At 37.7% G+C, this 21,311-nt stretch overlaps 1 protein-coding gene across 1 annotated transcript in view; it reads left to right on the forward strand.

Moving 5' to 3' along the window:
* The first annotated feature begins 2,009 nt into the window (after positions 1–2,009).
* Positions 2,010–21,311, forward strand: part of LOC139718572 (long-chain fatty acid transport protein 2-like) — a 40,832-nt gene continuing 21,530 nt past the window's right edge. The window contains exons 1-3 of the mRNA XM_071630038.1: positions 2,010–2,520; positions 3,548–3,763; positions 13,146–13,307. Coding sequence (XP_071486139.1) covers positions 2,040–2,520; positions 3,548–3,763; positions 13,146–13,307 — 859 coding nt within the window. The 5' untranslated portion in view covers positions 2,010–2,039. The remainder of the gene's footprint in view (positions 2,521–3,547; positions 3,764–13,145; positions 13,308–21,311) is intronic.

Raw genomic sequence — 21,311 nt, forward strand, 5'->3', positions numbered from 1 at the left:
ATCGATAAATCGCGAATCCCGCGGTACGATGAAAGCGTTTCTCGCGCTTTTGTGCCTCTGACATATACGGCTTGCATTCTATGTGTTGATTGACTATCAAAGCGGTGTTAACAACTAGATTTGCGTGTACGTTCTAAGTTTCTGTCAAAAAAAGTCATGCCTTTACAGTAATGTAGCACCTGGCATTCAAAAGAAAAATTGAAAATTAATTTATCATACAATTTATATCGAAGCAAAGGTTGGCAGTCCTCTTTAACTTTGCTCACTATTGTGTCCACCTTAACAGAAATTTGTAGAACTTATACAAACTGGAAAAACCGAATTCTTTCTCGAAGCATGACTACCTTCGTGTCTCAGAATAACGTGGCACAAAGGGGGTTTCCACCAAGACTCATAAAGAGTTAAAGGAATGGGGTAATCATAATTAGCAAAGTTTGTGGAAAAATCCATTCAAAAGTTTTTAATTTTGAACGTTTTGGTGCAGCCATCACCGGAAGAGAAGACCAACACTCTATGACGTCATGTATGGACAACGACATAAAAGAACTTATGAAGAAAAATCACAATATTATATTTCTCATCTCTAGAATGAGAGAAGACAAATATGTCTTGACTTACCTACTTCGGAAAACAGGGGGAATACCCTTTACATTTAGTTTTCATGAATATCATTATGGCATGAACAAGTTGAGGGAGTGTGCGCTTGAATAAAGAAGGTGAAATTCTCCTTAATGACTTTCTGGGTTGTTGCAAATCCCTATACTCGTATAGGTATACATCATGACAATTGTCATTCCTCTGAAAGGTGTTGTTTACCACTGGGAGCAGTGATTGAAAAAGTGTTCAAGTTATCACATTTTTTCACATGTGTATAGGTCAGTTGTATCACAAAACATCCAATACAATATGAAAATTTCGCAGTGAAGTCTAAAATATTAGGAGAGCCTTATTATACCAAGGAGGTATCTATACCGCCTTGATTATACTCAGTACTCGTACATGGTATTGATATCGAAGCCAGGGAACTATAGTTCAATGTACTCTACAAGGTCTTTTGGCTTTTCATTCAATTTCTCTTTTTTCACATTCATGATTGGTTATTCTTGTACTGTATTGTAAGATACATTACTGTCATTTTGCTTTGTCAGAAAATAAGATAAACAACGACTTGAAATGAATTGAACTGAAAAGCAAAATCAAAATTTGTGACGTGCCGACACACCGGCCCGGGAAGATCAGACCTTGAATCACAGGACACTCATCTCTTCTTCGTACACACCGTACCTACGAGTCCGTCAGCATACTGCTTGTGAATCTAGACTACTAGTTCGCGACCTGTTTCATAACAAGCACTTTTACCATTGAAAACTGAATAGATCAGCTCACGGTGTTTACATGGGATAGTCTTTATTTCAAAGCCCAGTGTTAAAAAAAAGGTAACCTGTCATTCTCCGTCTGCTGCTGAATAAATAACTTGAAGCAATAACCAACGATTTAACGGCGTGGTAGAATTGATATTGCAGTTCAGAATTATAATCTTCACATGTCAACCAGTCAGTAAAGTGTAGAAGGTGTAATACGTGCGTTGAGGAAGTGATCCCGTTGATTATGAACTGGTACATTGTACCTGTCCTGTGTGAACGAGCGCGGTTGGTTGATGTACCGACGACACAGATTTTAGTACTCCGACCGTGTGTGTATTCGTAGTAAAATTACTTCTCATTCATGATTGTGCCGGAGAGTGTCGGGGGCGGGTAGGATGTATGTAATGTGTTCTCTCTTCTCTTGATGCAGTCAGTCGTCGTGCTTCAACAGTTGTTGTATTCGTCTCCGTGATAAGCACTGCTTTTCTGGCTTCAAGTAATCCGTTGTTGGCGATCAACCTGCCTAAAATAAGGCTAGCCACTGGAAACCACAGATATCGACAAAGTTTGGAGGCTTCTTTTTATGTACACACACTCACAGACGCAAACCTGCATGCTTAGCGCGTGGTCAACGGGCGGAGTCAAGTCATTCGTGTCGTGTCACATATCTTCACCATGGGACATTGGGAAGTCCTCGGGGCTTCTGCGCTCGTTTTAAGTCTTATTGTCGCTGGGATAAAGAGAAAGTCCATTGCCACGTTTATCAAGGATTTCAAGGATCTGTCTGGACTCGCGAAGGCCTTACTAACCTACCGAATAAATGCGAGCAGGAACAGAACTGTACTAGTTGCCCTTCACGATGGAGTTGTCGAACATCCAAGTCGCACGTGCATTTTGTACCAAGACGAGCGCTACACGTACGCCGAGGTCGAGGCAGAGTCGAATCGGGTCTCCCGCTGGGTGAAAACACACACGGACTTGCAGCATGGAGATACTGCGGCGATTCTATTACGAAACGAACCGATGTTTGTGTTTCTGTGGCTTGGATTTGCAAAGTTGGGCATCAGTACTAGTCTTCTCAATCACAATCTAAAATCACAGAGCTTGCTTCACTGCATCAAAATCAGCAATGTGAAAGTTTTGATAACATCGAAAGGTAAATTTACATACATATGGCCAATCAATGGGATGGCCTGGTCATCATGGGTCTACTACTCAATAGCTACTAGAGTCTACATCATATTGTATTAATCTATAATTTACTTAACAATTACATATTTATGCTTTAAGTTTAACCTTTATGGCCAAATCGTGATATCAGTCCCCTCTCGTTCTGCGTGTGCGTCTCCACTATGTGCAAAATCTATGGGGGTTGTAAGAAGTCCCTGGCTATGACGAAAGAAATGGCGGTGAATGGAGTGGGGACCTATTTCACGATAATGCCACCTTTACTTTATAATTTCATAATTTCATAACGTTTACCTTTAGACTCGACATCGCGACGAGACCTGTTGTCACTACAGTGTCAGACTTTGACCTTCCTAGTTCCACCACTGTGTGTGATGATGGCATCTGATTGTGATTTTTGAATGGATGGTTCATTAGCGGGATACACAAAAATTGATAGATCTAATGATATATATTATAAATTGTAGATACAGGAAGACCTTTCATTTTTCATAAACTAATGTCTACAGATATGGGTTTTTTTTATACATATTCCAATATTCTACCTCAAATGAAAACAAAGGGTCACAAATTGTGACTTAGTGAGAGCAGAAACCTTGTGAAACATATCAAAGTATTGGGAAAACTTGGAAAGGTAAAATCTATAGTATCCAAAAGTTAAAGAATTGCTCTATAACGTATTACCTTGATTCAAGTATCAACCATTATTGAAAAACCTTTACGGTGGATATTTCTATAACAAGTTTGGGATATAATGTGTTCTTTTCATATTAAATTGCACATTTCAGCATGTTCATGTTGACTTTATACATAATGCATCATATTTCATCTCATTCAATTGTAGTCAACCTACAAATCCAATGCATAGACGTGATGTAGAATGGCACTCACATTGCATTTTTTATAATGTAGACCCCTCGTGTTGTAGATCATGACAGTTGATCAGCTTTGCTTAGTGTATTAAAACATGTCTACAATGTATCTTTTTTTCTCAGCTTTTCTGGATGTGATAGCAGAGCTTCTGCCCGACCTTCAGCAGCTGCAGGTCAAGGTCTGGGTCCTTGGTGACACCCCTAACGGTCATGTGCTCCCGGACAGAGTGTCCACCATGGACACAAGTCAGGTATCAGGGAACCCCCTCCCTCCGGACCAGTTGCCAAAAGTCACCCCTCAAGATATCTCTTCCCTCATCTTTACCTCTGGAACCACCGGTAAGATTTTGACAAACTTGGTGATCAATTGAACTCAATGAAGTTTTATGTTGCCAAGAAAATGCAGTTCAGACTTGTTTCATATATATACATGTAGTTGGTATAGTTTTTGTTGAGATGGGGGATTCAGATTTTAACTTTTTCATGAAACCACTTACATGGAAGAGCATACGATTCTAAGAGCAGTCGCGGATCCAGGGGGGGGGGCGCACTGGATGCGCGCCCCTTCTTTATTTGTTGGTAAAACAAAAGAAATGAGTTGAAACCCCGAAATAGCACCAGAAATCTTGGTTGTGCCCCACCCCGCCCCCCCTTTACGGAATTCCTGGATCCGCCCCTGAAGAGGCATTCTAAGATTCAATGAAAATCTTTTTTAAAAGGCTTTATCCAAATACAATTGGTAAACCTATTAAAGTGGCCCTAATTAAAAGGTGGGTCCCACCATTTTACTAGGCCTCTTTGATTTTGGATATCTCCGCCCTTTCAAAACCAATTTTCATCAAATAAACTTTGAATTTCTTGTAGTACAGCTATACTTTTTCATACCGGTATCTCATGAGATTGATTAGAGATTCTCATTCAATCCCACAAAAAAGTTGCAGACCGGCAGAAGCCCCATCTCAACCAAAACTGTACATACACCATCCCTTAACAAACACAGGTAGACCATGGTATTGAAAAGACTGAAGTTAACACTTTAAGTGAAAAATGCTGATAGTATTGATCAACAAAATAGACAAATAATTAGGCTTTGTCAGTTGGGTGTGAGTATAAAAGTGACTCTTGGAATTTTTCACCTATTTTCAGTGTATAATGTGACAGGCCAAGAAGAACAAACACATAGTGCAAGCTTCGTAGGATATTTGTGAGAATCACATTGTGTCTATGACTTACTCTCTGACCCCTGTAGTATAGGCTGGACATAGTCTTTATAATTTGCATTTTAGTGTGTCAAACACGGAGAAAAATTGTTTGCTGTGTATGGTGAGGTCCACTTGTTACAGATCACCTGTATGGAATGGCAATGAATGTCTCATTTTCGCCACTCTTATGTGAAATTATAAAGCCAAGGTGAGGTAACTCACATTGACGATGCTTTACAAGACACACTCCCACCTTTTGTGACTGTGATTGGGACAGCTAAAATGGTTCTGTAACTTGACTTTTTTTCACACAAGACAAATGATGGAGTAAAGCAATATTGTGTTCCGAACTCATGGTAATCAGAGGAGCTATGATGTGATCTAAAAAGGATGTAGTCAGTGGTACTGTATGTATTTATCTGAAGCCCTTTTACAGATGTTACCATATAGGGGTTTAGAATATGGTACGAGTCCCTGGACACTTCACAATGCAGTCAACATATTTACCTCAGGCCAAAGGTGAAATGGTCGTGATAATGCAAACAGGCATGTACTGGACCAATGCTAACAATGAAATCTTATCAGGTGTGTATTTTATAACACAATGACCATCCTTCCCCTTCTCATTGTTAATGGCTCTGAGGAGTGCACTGCCTTTGAAGTCCCTTTTTATTAGTTTTGGGGATGTACAAGCTGTGATGGGATGAGAAAGAGCAAAGAGATTTCAAGATCGGTAGGCACACACAAGGTAGAAGTTCTGCCCCAGTGTCGCCTGTTAACGCATTCCTCCCTCAATTCTGTGAGAGCCTAGTTCAATGCCCTAAAACGAGATGCTTTAAATGCAGTTCCACAACAGACAAGCTGGGATGGGTACTGAGTAATATTTTTGATAACAATTGTATAGGGACCGAAATTTTCTAGACTGATTTTTGACTTTTTGAACAAAAATTGTGGGAAATCAATATTGAACTTTTCCTAGTGATTCATCACATTTGATATTAAAATGAGTAGAATAGTAGCAAATATGGCATGGTGTTTTTGTAAAAATGATTAAGTGAATGTTGGGTAAATTTGGGGAAATGTACAACGTGTAGCAGTACATGTAATTTCACCTCATACAAATTAAAAATCAGAAAATAGCATTCAACACAGACACTATACTAAAGCTTTTCGACATGCACTCATCAGAGTAAAATCGCATGAATGAACAGAAAGCCAGAAACAAAACAATATAAAGGAAGTGAAGGAAACCATAAGGGCGAATTTCCTTCGCTTCCTTTGTATTGTTTTGTTTCTGGCTTTCTGTTCATTCATGCGATTTTACTCTAATGAGTGCATGTCGAAAAGCTTTAGTATGTCTGTGTTGAATGCTATTTTCCGATTTTGCAGTACCAAGCACTTACATTTTTTTGTATTCATGTACTTGAAACAAATTAAAAAGTGCATAACTTCACTTTGTAATATCCCTATGAATAGCATGCTCTACCAATGAATAAAAAATACATATCATTCTTTGTATATGGTCTTGTTTCAGATCAATGGTGTAACTGATGGACAAAATGGCTAAAATTTTGAATTGCTTTTCATGCTTTGAAATGTTGCTGGACATTTCACTTGGGGTTGGTACCGGTATTTAATGGGAAAAAATGTTTCAGAGCTCTCATATCAATGAAAAGGAAATTACGGGGAGGCAAACTGAAGCATGGGGCTAATTTTATGAAAAATTCATTTTTCCCTTTTTTGACACAGAAGCATAAAAATATTCAAATTCTCTTTCTATCATTATCAATATTTCATGCTTCCAATATAGACTCCAAATTTTAGTCAACATTTTTTGATAAGGAGATGTTTTTTTTTCATATTTGAAGAGGAAAACTCAAAATATGTCATTTTTTACAAAATGACCGTTTCTTTTTTGAATTTCTTTATTAAAAATGAGAGAAAATGAATCACTAATGGTGTATACAAAACATGCTTAGGAAGTAACACAATGATATAGGTATCACCAGATTTTGGTCATTTGAACTTGTGGTGATATTTTTCTGACTCAGGTGTTTCGGACGTGACTGTTAACAAAAGGCTATTGTTTCGGACGTGACACAGTACCATACAATTTAACTCATTTTAAGTGGAATAACAAATTCAATTTCATTAGAATTCAAATCTTAATGGTGGCCAAGCCACAGTTTATGCATAATTACCCTGTTACAATGCATTCAACATATCAATAGTATACATGCAGGACATTCATTTCGGACGTGACACACAATGTTTACACAAATTTGTGTCTAGAATGTTTGATACAAAGCCTTTCGCGAAGCCTTAACTATTGTCCTGGCAAAGCAACGCACTGTATCCCTTAAGCTTGCCTGCCATATTAAAGTGGTGAAGAAAAGAAAATTTATTACCAAATGTCCTATTAACTTGTTGGAAAAAGCTGTAATAGCCAATTCATGCAAAGTATTTAGTTATGAAGAAGCCTGCCATTACACAAGTCGGATACAGGTAATATTGAGATACAGAAGGATTTAGTGATTCATGTCACCTACAAGCATTTGAAAAAGGTCAGTTTTACCAGTCAGGAATAATGAACGAAGACCACTAAGCTTTATAGATCAGTAAAATCCATAATGTTGTTTCGGACGTGACTCTTAAAAGTTTACGTGACTCAGAGTGAAATAAAGAGCTTGAAGTACATAAGATACATGTGCATTCTATGCTGCCAAAAACTCAATCAACCCAAATTGTTTAGTACAAGTTTTCAAGAGTCATGAAGAATTCAGGATGTACAGGTGGTTTTATGTCCTAGTGAGTGACCTGTGCTTTGTACATAACAACCAAGTCATGGCTTCACTAAAATTTATAATCTCCTATAGATATGATTTCCTACACAAATATTCAAGAATCAGTGCATAAATAATATGATTTTGAGAAATTGCAACAACATTCTCCTGGTGAATTCAAACACATCCTTCGATTGAAGCAGAGCTCACTTGTCTGCTGAAATTGGTTACTAACTAGATAGATTACTACAGTAGTTACCTTTAGAACATCTGTCCAGTTAACTCCTGCACAGGCAAACATTCTCAATTATTCTGTGCATTTATGCATATTATATTCAATATATATGTGCCTGGGGGATAGTTGACTATTAAGGGTAACTTCTCTGGATAGTTAAATTTCCAGATCATGTGATTATTCCTAACAAAAATGTTTATTAATGGGGCGCAGTTTATCTGAAATCAGGATTGACCCTACTCATACACTGTACAAGTAGGGAGAGAAATCTGACATTTTGATTTTCACAGTATTCTCAGTACTACAGTTTGTGTTTACAGAATAACGAAATATCAATGAATTATTATCAATGAAACTGATTCATTATTCACAGCACTTTAGCATGACACTAATTTAATAACATACATGTACTGCTGCAGCACGCTTATGAGTCGCTGTGCAATATATTGTACAGAAATATAAAATGTGAATGTCCAATGAGAACATTATGCAATATTCATGTCCATACATGTATCGAATATTCTTGACAAATAAAGGTGAAAAAGAAAGAAAAATAAGTAATGGTAAGTTAATTTCTTTCCAAATAGTTTGCCTTGCATTGGTATTTCAATGAAACTGACTTAAAACACAAATGGATGTGAGCAAAATTGTATAGAATTCAAGTAAAAAGTAGTGTTAACACAACACTTGTGTCACGTCCGAAACAGTGTTTACTATAATGCAAACATCTCTTACTTTTCAAACTAACAAGAATTCAAATAAACTGCAGAGAGACTATGTAAGAGATATCAAATATGAGTTACATACTGAAGATATTACACATATTTTGAAACTCTACTCCCCATTTTCCCTCTGTGGATGAGGAAATGAAAGAAACTCAGTTATCCCAATCCTAGGTTAAAATTAGGCATACTTGTGTCTCTGGGCAAGTAGGTGCCATCAAATAATGTTAGTTGTAGTTCATTCTACATCTTGTACCCTGTAAATGATAATGATACAAGAAGAATGAGTGAACAAATGTACATGTATATTGCTGTGTCTGGTCCATTTGTCTAAATGGGTTGTTAACACGTCACGTCCGAAACACCCTTTGTTTACATTACTCCAAAATGTACAAATGAACCTGAGCTGACATAATTCATGCATACATATAACCAGTGTGTTATTATGAAAGTCAGACAAGTTACTATTTACCTGGTAAGTCTGTTAGTGGAGAACCCGACTTGAAAGTTATCATGTGTATGTTTCGGATGTGACATGGTGTTTCGGACGTGACATGTGTTAACGGAAAACGTAAATTTCCCAGAAAATTTTTATTAAAAAACGAATACTTTCCTAATATTCACAGACTCTTCTGAGAGTAGCAGTGGTGATTTAGAAATGGTGAAAACTGTTTAGTTATAATTTTTTGTATTGATTATCTCAATTTGGAATTTGTTTCGGACGTGACAAAATGTTAACGGAAAATTGTTAACAAAAATTTATTTTTGAATGTTTTCTATTCAAGCATGGGTGATGCCTTCATACTGCTACATGTAAATCTACACATCATTGGCCATGTATTGAATAATGATTTGATGCTCTCTTTTTGAATTTACTTATTCCAAGCACTAATTCTACGAGACCCTCATTTGTTAACGGAAAATGTCACGTCCGAAACACCCCTTTAGAGGTAGTGTCACATGCACATATGAGATGTTGTAGTGTTCCAATGGTGATAGGTATTTAGTATGACTCCTCTTCTTCTACAACAGCAATAATAAGATTTTAATTTTGGAAAGCTTCATAACATAATATTGATTACCCTAAAACCTTGTAAAATTTGTCCCTGAAGAATGGCACTTTTGGACCACATATGCCTCCCTGGCAAGGAGATGAATGGACCACATAAGTTTGTTATGCTACAGGAGGTAGCACTTTTGGTGCCCTTTCAAACCACCAAAGGAAAAGGGAATACGACTTTGTACTTATTTTTTAGAGTTCATAAAGTAGTCATTTTCAAAGTTACACCATTGATCTGAAACAAGACCATATGTGTATTTGATTGTCATAGAGTAACTTCAGACCAGGGAGGTGGGAAACCACCTCCCTGTTCAAACCTTGCATAGTGTATGGAAACATGTTTTCTCTGGTTATCTACCTGTCTACATGAGATCCATCTGTCCAAATGTCAGTTAGTTTGTATAGTCCATCAATTTTCTGCCAACCTTGACTGATATGTCGCTTCGATTTGTGTGTTCTGTGGGCTTGCCTTTAAAGGACAAGTTCACCTTCATAAACATAAGGATTGAGAGAATGCAACAATATTAGTAGAACACATCAGTGAAAGTTTGAGGAAAATTTGACAATCGATGCAAAAGTTATGAATTTTTAAAATTTTTGTGTTGGAACCGCTGGATGAGGAGACTACTACAGCTTGTGAGTCATATGCGTACAACAGTACAAAGAAAATGTAAAAGAAAATTCAACATATTTTCACTTTTTTCGCATAATAAAAGAGCTCTCGACTTGCCTCTTTCTAAAGGCAGGGGGAATAATATTACCCATAACAATTGTCGGTAACGAGTCAGGGGAATGTGTACTTTTTTCAAAAGATGGCATTTTGTGAAATTCTCTTTATATTTTCCTTATATTGTTGTACGCATGTGACATCTAAGTTATTCATACACTGCAGTAGTCTTCTCATCCAGCGGTTACTGCACAAAAACTTCAAAAATTCATAACTTTTGAACGGATTGTCTGATTTTCCTCAAACTTTCAATGATGTGTTCTACTAATATTGCTACATTCTCTCAATCCCTATGTTTATGAAGGTGAACTTGTCCATTAAAATGTGAATGTGTGTGTGTCTTTATGTGTAAGTGTGTTTGTGTGTTTGTTTCTTCTGCTGTTTAATGTTTGGACAAACTGTCCCAGGTGACGTATTATGCCTTGTGTAAGAGATTTCCTCCCACTCTCTGCCACTTTCCGCCGGCACCACACATAACATTAACAATGGAGTGGTTGGGCTACAGGCAAACAGTGAAGAAAAACTAGGTTAGTTGCTGTCATGTGATCACTCCCTGAATGTCGGAGGGAGCCAAATAGAGTGACACAAGTGGCTGAAAGTTTCTTCACCTACGATTGTACGTAGCATGTTTGTATTCATGCATACCGAGTACCCTTGTGTGTTGCACTGAAAAGAATCATACAGTGATGGTATCAGAGCAAAAGTTCATACAACATTGTGTGTTTTGTAAGGTAGGCCTTTGCACTGAAAGTCTTGTACAATTTGTATTTAAAGCAGTTTGACAGTGAGACCAGCAAGATACCAGTGTCAAGATGTTGAAGTGTTCAATGTTCTCATGATATTAGTCAGCTGTCCATTTAACTGCTGTTTGGTCTAAACAACCACAGAAGTCATGTACAATTGTGTATGACGAGTTTTGCGGGAGTCAACTCACTGATTTCAACATCTGTTATCCTTTTGATAGAATACGCTGTACAATGTATTAGACCCCCTCCCCCTTTGTCATAATGAGGTTTGCACAAATATGTGCATTTTAGAAGAGCTATTGTATCAGTAAAAGCCCAGGAATTGATTTAACAGTGAATGTAAGAGAGAAAAATCAATAAATTTGAATAAAATACAAATATGATTGGTTTATCACACATGGTAAAATATTGAGTTTGAATACTAGTTCAACGCCTGTAGTCTCGTGACCATTAAATGATCTCATGGAGGTCTGTATGAATTTTACTTGAACTTGAACATATATGTTAAATATATAATCCTAAAAGTTGAAGAGTAATCACTGAATTCGTATTACAATTGTATCTCTTTAGTAGCTGTCAGATGCATCTTTTCTGTATGTCCACATGTATGCATTAATTATGAAGTCCTTTGCCTATGAAGAGAGGCATTGGGTACTGTAATATTTATAAGCTGTTATTTCGCGTACAGATATTTTTGAGAATGAGGAGATCAAGGACATTTTCGCTAGATATTGTTTTCGCGAATGGACACCAATGCTGAAATATAAGTGCATTACAGTGTATTACCCTAGTGCATGGCGACATTTTTGTGTGTTGTTAAGTTCCCAGTCCTACAGTGATTTCGCGAAATTCGCGAAAATTAAACCCATGCGAAAATAACTGCTTATTATGAATGGGGAGGACATCTAGAGTCTCTTGAGTTTTTAGTACCAACACCAGGTAGGTCTCCCGTGTGATTTGACTTTGATGTACACTTTGTACATTTATTCAACTGTAGGAAGTGTCTATCAGCATTGAAATTGGTTTTTATCTTACATGTAGGTGAAGCAAATTTATATCACAAACCATACCCTTTAAACGCAGTTCATCAAGAAGGAAAAAGAATCAGAATTTTCCAAGCACTGAGACCAACCTTGACATAGTTATTTTGATGAAAAATAGGTGTTGCATTGTAAACACCACCATCACAAAAGTAGGAGAGGTCTAGTGGCCTGTGATGTTGGTACAATCCCTCTCAACTTGATTTGGTTTCAAGAAGTGTTGAATAGCATATTTAGGGAGACACTCCTGTTTTCTTTCAAAATACTGGGTACTGTACAAGGGCACTTGTGTAAGGCATTATTGAGGATGGAGAATGGCCATTGTTGAGTCTTTTTTAGTGTTTGATCTGTTTTAGACCTTGAAATATCATCTGTTTCACTTTGTATTCGTGAGAGCCTCAGAGAAAACAAGGTGAAAGCCAAGTAAGCAAAAGAGATTCCAGGAAATGCAAAGATTTGTAACACGTACTTTATTCACTGTAGAGTACTTTTATTATGGGACTACACATTCATTATTCAACAGGCCTACATCGTATTCCATCATTCCATGGTTCTTTGTTCATATTGCTGTTTCGGTGCTCGATGTCATTCACTGTGCATGTACATAATGTATCTACCATGCAATGTTTTACTGTTAAATTCTATGAAGGTCAAAAATTGTACAGCTTGATAGAGATCCTACTATATGTGTGTGCTATGGATTTAAAAAGGCCACTGCATGTGACATACTGGCAGCCACATTTGTTAATTTGTAAAATTGCTGTGGCGTGTAAATTATGGTGCAATGCACAAATGAATTCCATGATTGTGATGAAAATGCTGTGATGCTGGTACCTTCAGAATTTTGAGATATCTATGTAGACTCTTATATTGCTGTTGTTGTTGACATACACAATGAAGGCCTATTTATACACTCTCAAAATCTCTGCGATTTTATGATTGATAATTATAAAGTAGATCCCATGTGGTATTGTGGAATATGTTCTCAGTTGTATAAAGGGAGGAAACCTGTGATGGAGGTTACTTGAGTGTGTTCTTCTCATCCAACGCATTCTACAATCAATCCTTCCTATATGGAGCGAGTCTTGTGATCTATTATAGAACATTCCTTTGATATTATCAAGTATGTTATCATGTGTGCTTAATGTTCACTGTTTGAAGCTCGTCCTCAATCTTTCCTGCTAAATTTCACTCCCGACCCTCCAGGCTTGCCTAAGGCGGTCCAGGTGCCCCACCGGACATCCATGATGGCCTATCAAGTGTGGAACATCATTGGTGGCCTATGGCCTGATGACGTTCTCTACGTCTGCCTACCACTCTATCATTCCTCAGGTCTCATCAATGGTGTCTTGAGTGCAATCAATGCAGGTATGTGATCTGAATAGCAGCCCGAGATGCACAGAAATGCCACCTGTGCCTTCTTCTTTTTTTTCCAGTATTTTGTACTGTTTTTTTTTTTAAACATTTATACTTCCTGTTTCATGGACCATTCAGCTTTTTAAAAAAATTGTATTACTATACAGATAATTACAAGTACCTGTGCAATTCAGGGAAAGCAAAATTACTGCTTGTCACAAATCTGCCATTTTAGCCATCAGAGTACTCCACTACTGTTTTATACTGATATAAGTTTGGCATCTGAGGATGCATTACTGTAAAACGAGGAATTTTCGCGTGCATTTTAATTTTGCGAATTTCGCGAGCGCCAAGATTCGCGAAATTAAAATGCACGCGAAAGTTCTTGTCTACACTATATGCATTGAACGCCAGTGGCAGTTCGCGAAAATTTCATGCCGCAAAAAAGGCCGTCGGCTCCAATTCGCGAAAAATTCATGCCGCGAATATATCATGTTTTACAGTACTTTCTTGTTTGTATTGAACCCAGTTACATCAAAGTCACTTTCAGACAATTTTGTGGAAAATTTTCAGCATTCTATAATAATTTGTAGATTCATTTTGATTTCTTTTTTGGCACTCTTCCTGTACATGTTAATCCTCTCCTGTGTATGTGGTTTACTTTCTTGTTTTTTTATTTTTATTTTGATCTGGCCAGAAACTGTAACAACCTATACCCCATATCATGTGTACTTCATACATTTCAGATCTAGACCTCTAATCCCCAAATACTTGGTACTCCTTCAGTTTTTACCAAGTGTATCTCACTGATCAAGGACTTTATTAAAGCTGTTTAAAGCTGTTATTAAAGCCCTTACTCATATCTTTCTGTATCTCTTTCGCTCATACACACATACATTGTACAAACAAGCATACAATACACTCACACACACACACACACACACCATCCTCTGCAGTGCATTTCACAAGTCCATGATTAATGATATCCAGGAAATTTATAGCTCTCAGAAAAGGAAAGCAGTGAATATCTATATCATCTCCTTGGTTGAAAAGATAACGTATGATATTGGTACTTAATGCATGTATATCATTCCTTTGCTGTTGGTCCCAGTTGTGATTCAACATTCATTCATTGCCTTTCAAAGTCCAGATTTGCGAAATGCTGTGCTCACTTGTACGGTATGTAAATAGCGCATGCAGACCACATTTCCTGACTTGGCTTTTGTAAGTTTGATATTGGGTATTAAAAGCTAAGAGGAAAGTGTCAAAGCATCAGTTCAGAATTGCCTGTGGATTATCCCTGATTAACAGTTGCGTCGGTAAGCTCCGTTAAAATGGGTGACTAATAGCCACAGAGTGATTCCTTGAAATGGTGTGTGAAGGAAGTTCCTAGGCTTTCAAGGGTACAAGGATGTTTTGAAGATTGAAGTCATGGACTCTCTGTAGTTCCGTTCACACCATTCCATGTTAAAGTTTTGCGGTGACATGCAAAAATCGTTTTAAAGTCTTGTGTGAGGACACAAACAATTGTCAGCTCTTGCAAAACGCATCACAGTGCAAAAATTAGTCAAGATTGATGTTTTGGTGGAAGCCTCGCAATAATGTGTGTGAATGGTGCGTGAAGAAATGCTCAGTTTTTAAAATCCCATAATGCCACTTGCCACATCATGTTGTATGCACAGGTGCCATGCAGGTACACAATAAATGTAGCACACTTCTGTCAAAAAGCATGTGAAAGATTCAAAGTGTTTGCAGCAGAGTTTGGGTTTTTTTTCCAGAATGTGAACAGCAGCAATGCTATATAAGATGTAGGGTTTTTTTTTCTTCTCTCTCTCACGATACAGAATCGTGTAACTCCTGTGTTTGAATGTGGCTTTAAATTGTTACAATTCTCTAGGGCTGTATTTAAACAGAAATTTATCCCATTTTCAGGTCATGGTCAGATGAGTAAACCATGAAGTTTGAATGTCAGTGAGCTGTACTCATTATTGTTTAAAAGAACTGAAAGTGGAAATCATGACTGAGTTGCTATGAATGGTAAACACAATCCTGCATTGCTTCAGGGGAAAGGCAGAAAAGGATTTAGAATAGTGGTATACATGTTGTAGTAGGTTTAAAAGAGATTCAGAACAAAAGTCAACTTAAATTCATCAAAAAACATTGTGAATTAAATTTTAGTTCATATGTGCAGCAGTCACATTACTTTTCATCCTTTCCTGGTATGGAAGTATCTCAAACACTTGCAGATTGCAAGTTCATTTCCCTTTACAATGTGTGAAATACGACAACTTCATGTTCTTGCCCCCCCCCCCCCCCCCCCCCAAGTGGTACAACTTGTAGCTAGACAATTGTCACAATGTCAATCAATACTTGTGGCATACTTTCACATATTTTCAAAAAACACTTGATTTGCCAGTTCATAATTTGAAGTCCATGCAACTATAGTTTTTCACTAATCATATTGTGTGTGCAAGGAGGGTGTGTGATACAAGTACAAATGTAGGGCCTATATAAACCTCCTTCGTGCGTGCAGGGAGGGACCACCTCCTGTGTGTGTGTGATGTGCACACCAAACTACACAGACACTGTCATCATAAAGCTGTGGAGCCCTTGAACCTGCAAGTCTGCACCCACTCACAGTTTCCTGTTCTGATTTGGAGTTGGGTCAATGGTAGCCTTGGTAATGGATTATCTGGATATCAGATACCTCCCATGATTTTAATCAAACCCTTCTGTAGCCGACCTCTGAGGTCCGAGGTCACATCCCCTCCCCTGCAACCTATAGACCAACATCAAGGACTGAGAAATGACAGCATTCACTTGATATCATGGTACCTTCGCAGAAGTGATTTGGGCATTCCATACGATATGAAAAAAAAATAATAATATTTCACATCATGTAGTACATAAATCAAGGGCTCCATGTTTTTAGATTTATAGAATCTATTGTGGTCCTTAACCAGAGAAACCAATACTCTGAAAAATTTTTAATCAATTACACTCAACAGTGTTGACAAAGGAGCCTCATAATTTCTAAAATCTACTCAAGTGTAATTCCATTACAATACCACTTGCTTAACAAGTTCACTTGTGTAAAATCTATGCATGCCTTTTTCTTATGTTCTGCTTCCATCCTTGAGCCCCAACTCATGCATTCTTATGGTGAGGCTGCCATGTCATCATCCTTGTTTATTGCAGTCTGTTATAGATTTGAAAACATTATTATTTCTCAACCCAGGCACTATAAATTCTGAAACTCTGTACTCTGTATAACTTATTTATAGTTGTTTGAATGTAAAAGCTTGAAAATCTTCCAGAGGTCCCCTTTAACTGTCACACAATCACCCAACAGCCCTTCCCTATTCCTGATCTGCAGGCATACATCCGTACATTACATGTATGTACACAAATGCCAAAAACTACTTGGAACTTTGCCATAATATTCTTGGACCAGATTGTGTCTTTTTTTCCTCATTGCATTTGTTTCTTGTGAATGTAAATGCAATGAGAACGTTCAATGCAGGAAAGTCACGTTTTTGTGGGTGTGTCAAGTGACTTCTTATGCAGTAATAATCCTAATGCCTCCCTGCAACTATAAGCTATTTGCATCATTTTCATAACAGCAGACTGCTGAGCCAACTGCATACAGATTTACATTTACTGTACAACATTTTGCAAGAATTCCTCATTTGTCCCATTTTGCATTTCCATTTCAAAACTTTGATTTTGCATTGTCTCATAAATAACAAGCTTTACAAGTTGGATGTCATGTTCGTATCAGGCCACTAAATGGTGAAAGCTCTATCAAATTCAGCCCTAAAAATAAAGAAAATGTAGAATTTTTAGTTTACATTATATTTTCAGGAAATGGTGTTTTAGTAGCAACTGCATTTAATTTTACATTTTTTTTTTACTGTAGATGATGTGATGATATCGGAGATAATGTGATGATCAACTCCATGCGAATCTCCCCAAAAGTTGCTCTTTGACATGAAATTAAAATGAACGTGAAAGTTTTATCCTTCGCAACAATTTTCTTAATTGTGCTGCAATAACCTAGGTGTGATAACTGAGTTAGCTAAAGGTACACTGTCTGAAAAAGATTGAAAGACCTTTGGTAAATCCTGAACTTAAGCATGATTTTGTAATGTGTTTGTGTAAAAATCAGTGATATAGTCAGGTAACAACATCCTTGCCTCTTCCTTTGCATGTGTGTTGGCAGCCAATATTGATTTTTTTTTTCTTCAAAGAACTGAGGAAAAATTCTATAGCTTTCTTATATCATGTCTGACCAGGATTTCAACCTTTTCTGTTGAATAGCCTGATGTTGTGTTACAAATCTTTTGTTCAAAGTCAGCTGGAGTGTTAAGTGCAATTCAAATTTATCTACCACAGTGATATTGTTTTCCAGAGCCTGTGATGTATCACTGATTTGTAATGCTGTCAATTGACCCTATTAGAATCAAGTAACGTGCAAACAATCATGTACATTTTCATGTTTTTATTTTAGAACATGCAGGCAGTCATTCATTCACACTCGGTGAAATGCCTCAGGTATTTCATTATAAGGTAGACTTAAGTTACGTTCAGACGACAAGCCTTAACCTTGAGGTTAAGCTTGTAGTTAGGGACCGTGAAGACACACTCGTAGTTAGCTAACCTCGAGGTTAGCTCGATGTTAAGAGCCACGAGAAATCTTATGGTTAGCGCTCTAACCACGAGCCGGGGGGGGGGGGGGTGGGGGGGGGGGGGGGGGGGGGGGGGTCCCTACTCATAGTTAAGCACCGTGTGGACACAAAAATCAACGCACTCAAAGGGGCAGGAATTTAATCTCGAGGTTTCGTAACCTCGAGGTTAAGATTCGTCGTGTGGACGCACGTCGAAGTTAGGGGGCAAGAGCTTAACCTTGAGGTTTCCTAACCTGGAGGTTAGGGCTTGTCCTCTGAATGTAACTTTTGATATATGAGCTTTTATTATGTCATTTATCCCCTCATGTCAAGCAGGAATCTTGCATTTTATATAGCATGCCCAGATTAATTACTGATAATGTGGCACTAGTCAGATATAATAACAGGCGGCTTTATATGTCAAGGGGAGGCTTGCTCAGTAGTTAATACTTGTTTGTTTTAGAGGATCATGGTGGTTGACTGAGCAAACAAAACTGTGCTACCAAATCCCTACCCAGGTCCATGCTTTGATATGCCTCTGTCACGCTTGGCATTTTAATGTCGCCCAAGCTTACCCACGATCCTTTGGATGATACTGTAGCATGAAAGGCATCACAAAAACTCCTGAGTAGTTAAAGTGCCACACAACTTTTCAGAAATTTCACCCATGTTGGATCATAACATACGTATGGTAAACTTGCGTGTGTCCCCCGAGATCTCACTGAGGCACCTACATCATCGAGAAACTCTCAGATGAAAGGCATAGATCAGCATACCAATCGCATCTTGCGGACCGTTTTTCGCATATGCCATAACGTGTACATTCTTGCACTGCAGACGAGTGGGCAAGAGAAATACAAGCGGAAGCTCACTCACGAGTATGAAAGAAATTTCTCGCGGATGTTTCTCATTTGATTCCCCGTTGATTCTCCCAGTGATCACCTGATAGAGGGTGAAAGGAGGACATACGTGTGTTACAAAAATTTGTGTCAGAGGTATTGTGACCGCAATTGCACCAAACCACACACACATTATTGACACGCAATGACAAGCTGGTCACATTGGGAAGTTGGTCGCATTGCCGCCGCCCCCCCCCCCCCCCCCCCCGCAAAGTTCTGGCCTGACCGTTAGACAGTTTTCTTACAACATAGTTTCCGCTCAGACCAGACAGTTCTGAAGATTGTCTCTTGACCTGTAGACAGTAAAGACACTGTTTTGTAGTTCCTACTGTATGGATCACTTCATACTCGTGTTTTATAGCAATAGGTGTAGCAAACATGTACATGTAGCTACACATATATTGTTGGCAGATCAAGTCAGTGTCTACAGATACAATATATTCTCAATAGAAAGCCCTTTTAAGATTGAGATGTGGGATGTGGTTTTGGCTGGTCTTTGTTGAACTTGTCTGTGCACTTTTTGCACTGTGTTTATCTTCTCTACAAACATACTTCATTGCAAAAAAAAAGGCCTTATGGTCAATTCCAGCGTAACGGACATGACATTCAGACCACTTTTTTGTGATTCAAACCATCACACAATGAAATTGGGAGTCTCCAAAAGATTCTAATTGAGTTTATCAGACACATTTAAGTATATGTAATGTACACAGAAAATTTCATGGAAATTTATCAAGTGGTTGTTGAGAAATTGCATTTTTAGCGAGCGTAATGGACATGACACTAAATGGACAAGGCATTTTGATCTACTTACCATTATGAAAATTCCTGTGAATTTTTGGATAAGATGCAGCTGGTTTTGGTCTTGATTAAACCTTTAGATCATGCTTTACTCATAAAGTCCTAATTTAGAGTAGTTTTACTGTTCATTCTTTTTTAATAGTTTAAAATATTGCGTAACGGACGTGACACTTCGAGTGTAACGGACATGACAGTTTTGTCCACTTTTTGTAAGCTAAGAGAATTTTTTTATTACAAGGTATAGCAGATATTCAATTGTTTGCATAGTAAGGTTAGAACATAGGGACACACATCATAACTGCAATCATGTAATATTTCTTATATTTATATCATTTTAGGGGGGTTAGTCTTTGTATATATTTGCAAAACAAAGAAATATAAAACAAATTCGCTCCTGCACCAGCTAGCTACAATTAGTAACAAATTTCCAGTTACTACCACCCACCATAGCAAAACAGGACATATTACTATCTTATACTATGGTTATTTTTCTCTTAGTGGCCTACTATTTGATACTTAGTATTATACACTAGCGTAACGGACATGACACCCTTGTAAGGTGAACCATATTTTCACTTCTTTGTTTCAAAATAAAAAGATTAAAATAACTGCACACTGCTAACTACATTATGATCTTGAACAAAACATCAAAAAGTCCTTTTATTGCAGGTTTCAGTGATCTAACAGCTACTCTAAAGCACATGGAGTACAATGCCCAGAGTACCACAATGGCATACATGTTCAACACAGAAGACCATGTCTCCATATCTGCGGATAGGCAAAGAAAACAGAACGAACCAGATCTGTATGAAATAAAAAGTTTGAATACAACATCATTAAAATGCACTCAGGATTGCATCAACTTTTATGCAATGAAACAGGACCACAAAACTGTTTGGTACCATTATCAAATTAGTGTTATCATCTGAAAGAAATAAGGTATGAAAATTTCATTTCTGCAAAGTTCTTTCATTTGGCATTAATGTCATCCTTGGAGTAGAATCATCCTCTGTTATCCAATCTTGGATAGACTATTGTAAAAATTCCACTGCTACTACCAGTACTTTATCATTGTCAACAAATGCTTTCTTTTCTTGGCTAGAAGTGAATGATCAAGCCCCCTTTTTTTCTGAGAATTTTCACAACATATAATCCATTTCCATGTAGAGTGGTCACCTGGGCAACAAAGTATTTCTTGTTTTCTTCTCGGCAAATTCAACTCATTCAAATTGTATAATCAACTTATTGCTTGCTTAGGCACTTCTTAAGGCTTGCCAGAGTGGTGTACTGGTTACATTATTCTCACCAGCTTGTGAGGTTAGGACTTCTTGAAATACTGGACGCTTTCCGTACCAACTAAATGATTTAATATACAGTGTACCTTTCAGTGGATAAACATCTTCTCATAGCATCTCAAAATTGTGCTTGTTGTACGATGCTGTGCGCTGTCATTATACCAGTATATCCCTTGGCATAGAGGTACATCTAGTTTAGTTGTATTGATGAAATGGATAGCCAGCATTCAGACCGACTTTCTCTGACAATAGAGCTACATGTACTGTCAACACGCTTAATAAAGCAAACAATTCCATTCTCAGCCCTCTTGGCAAGTGATATCTCATTAAAGTGCCACTGAAGGTGTGGATTTA

This window comes from Diadema antillarum, unplaced genomic scaffold, assembly GCF_040938485.1.
Source record: "Diadema antillarum isolate AM-2024a unplaced genomic scaffold, OU_Dant_1.0 scf00000097, whole genome shotgun sequence".
In the NCBI taxonomy this organism is placed as follows: domain Eukaryota; kingdom Metazoa; phylum Echinodermata; class Echinoidea; order Diadematoida; family Diadematidae; genus Diadema; species Diadema antillarum.